At 48.4% G+C, this 2,670-nt stretch overlaps 2 protein-coding genes across 2 annotated transcripts; both read left to right on the forward strand.

Moving 5' to 3' along the window:
• Positions 1-29: 29 nt before the first annotated feature.
• On the forward strand, positions 30-721 carry Pmar_PMAR001565 (hypothetical protein; the record flags this gene model as incomplete). Its single annotated transcript, XM_002788742.1, has 2 exons — positions 30-411; positions 633-721. The coding sequence occupies 2 exons, from the start codon at positions 30-32 to the stop codon at positions 719-721; spliced, it is 471 nt and encodes a 156-aa protein (XP_002788788.1).
• Positions 722-2,437: 1,716 nt separating this feature from the next.
• Positions 2,438-2,656, forward strand: Pmar_PMAR001566 (hypothetical protein; the record flags this gene model as incomplete). Its single annotated transcript, XM_002788743.1, has 1 exon — positions 2,438-2,656. The coding sequence occupies one exon, from the start codon at positions 2,438-2,440 to the stop codon at positions 2,654-2,656; it is 219 nt and encodes a 72-aa protein (XP_002788789.1).
• Positions 2,657-2,670: the final 14 nt, after the last annotated feature.

Below are 2,670 nucleotides of genomic sequence, written 5' to 3' on the forward strand. Positions count from 1 at the left end.
TATCACAGTCCACGAATTTCAACGCCTCAATGCGCATTCTCGCCGGTCTCATCATCGCTGTCGCCGTTAACGCCATCCTCAACTCTAAACCGTCTGGTAACTATTGCGGTTCCCCGGTTATCCCCTCCAAGGGTAAAGGTTTCGTCCAGGTCAATGTAACAAGCGATACCGCCTTCAACATTTCAGCCTCGTGGACTCCCACTGGTGGTTCGAAGAAAAGCGGCACTGAGACCGACGTGCCCTATTCGTACGATGACTCGACACAGGATGTGACCGTCACGGATACGAGCAAGCTGCAGGATCTGATCACCAAAATAGATGCTCCCCTGAAGGCCTCTGATCTCGCTCATCTACACTATGATGGCAAGGATCTGCATGTCGTTGCTCTCCTCAACTTCCCCCTGGAACCATGTTAGCCCAGGTCAATGACTCGTTGAGATCTGTGAGAATCTCATAAGAAGACTCCGGCAGTCGACAGTGCAAGGCTGTGTCTCGAGCACTGCTCCTTGTAGAAGTCTGGTTGTTGTCAACAACTTCGCGTTGATCTATTTCAATGATCTCTCCCTGGCAGAGATTTTTCTCCGATGAGTTTAGGATGGGCTGTTGATTAAATCACATCACCTGATGATCAGATTCTGATCTACTGCAGCACAAGATTGATAACGGTGATGAAATCCCTAGCTCAGTCTACACGGTTCTTGACATAAAGTCTCGAGTCTAAATGTCAACATAGCGACTATTTCAAGTTCAGTCTTTAGTTAAGTGTTGGGAGCGACGTAGAGAACTAACGATGAAAGGCCAGCGCGCGATTGACGAACAGGACAGATCGGTATGGACCGATATATGGAAAAAAGGAACCTTGACACTCTAGCTAACTCGTAATGATCTATCAACATGATATGTTCGCATATACATTGGAGCGCTCTAACATCTCTAACATAAAGTTTGTAGTTCTAAACACGATAGTTTCGTGAAGATACCTGATTGACTCTTTTATCCTTAGAACAAAGCAAGGAACAGCTCTTGTGCGCAGATCACACTGAGCAAAAAAAGGGCAAACTTAGTGGTCATTGGAGACACTTGGTGACACTGACGATGATCGCTGGTTCGAGAATCCTGGGCGGGTTGCTCCCGGAGCACTGCTCCGTATCAACTCGGAGCACAAGACTACCTTGAGACGAAGAAGCATAAAACGAGGACGAAGGGGACCCTCGAATCGGGTGACCCGGTCAAGCAGTAACTAGAGAATCGACAGGACGGAAAGCCCCGTCTAGTCTAAGAATGGTTTACCTATACATCCATGATGGACTTTGCTGTCATAGGAGGTTACGGAGTCATCGCGATGACGTCAGTGACGTCACGTCACTCACCATCATCTGCAGCCGCTCGAAAAGGTTCATATTCTACTTCTTGGTACTCGTCTTGTATTTATGCAATATCAAAGCCAGTAATAGAAGGATATTGTTCACGGTTGTACTCATCACAGATTCTGTGGCTCAGGGGGTTGATGACCAGCACTGTGGCTCTAGGTGCCTGGGAGATGTTTCTCACCCGCCCGTCCCCCCTAGAGGGTCGCCTGGTGGTGGTGACTCCTTTCCGGCTGAGCGATTCGCGACGAGAGATCATCTCCCAGTTGCCACGCAAGGTCGTGGACGGAAGCTGGGGATTTTCGTTGTTTCGAGCCCCTTAGCTTATGGCAAATCCATGACGTACTATGGCCTGCAGTCCACAGTATGTATTCAAGTCGAGGTGTCCCATCTTGGGATTCAAACTAACTGGCCTGATCACAGGAAACGCGAGCGATGTTCATTAAGCATTCACGGGAGAACAAGATGAACACGGGATTCCTGTTAGACTGACTTCCCGGCACGGACCGTGACAGCACAACGGTTGCCTTGACTCACGGTCTGCATTGATAAGTCATTCAACTCCGTCACAGGACCACTCATAACCTTCGCATCTCAGACTTGCCAAGCTCTGTCCGCTCAACGAAGATGACTGTGCCAGGACACAGGATTGTCGGGTTCGTTAACAGTCATTGCCGTCTTGTGCTGAGCCTTTTTGTATCTGCGTACAAATATTTCATGGCGATGACGGATTCATCGGGATTCATCGGCTCGCTTTCACTCGGAGTACATTCTGAGGGAGAATCCGCCTGCTGCGGCGTTGGTAACTATTTAGTTCGTAGTCTTACAAGTAAAATTACTTGTCATGAAGTGGCTTTCCCGGCACGCACACACATAGCTGTTTCACGCAGCGACCTACCTTGGATTTCCCCTCTACACAACAAGTGTAACGCTCAACACTTGTGGACCCGATAAGGTCGACATTACGAAGTTGCTGATATCTCAGAGATTGGATTGCTGCTGTGCATTTGAATTAGTAATTACTATTTGTATGAATACGCAGTACTGTACTATCCATTGATGGCTCATCGATGATTGATGTTGCCTGTTGTGTTACTCTTCTCGACTCGAGACTCTTCTCGTACGATGACTCGACAAAGGATGTGACCGTCACGGATACGAGCAAGCTGCAGGATCTGATCACCAAAATAGACGCTCCTCTGAAGGCCTCTGATCTCGCTCATCTACACTATGATGGCAAGGATCTGCATGTCGTTGCTCTCGCTAACTTCCCCCTGGAACCATGTTAGCCCAGTTCAGTGAC

Source organism: Perkinsus marinus (assembly GCF_000006405.1).
Source record: "Perkinsus marinus ATCC 50983 genomic scaffold scf_1104296927860, whole genome shotgun sequence".
Taxonomy (NCBI): Eukaryota; Perkinsozoa; order Perkinsida; family Perkinsidae; genus Perkinsus; species Perkinsus marinus.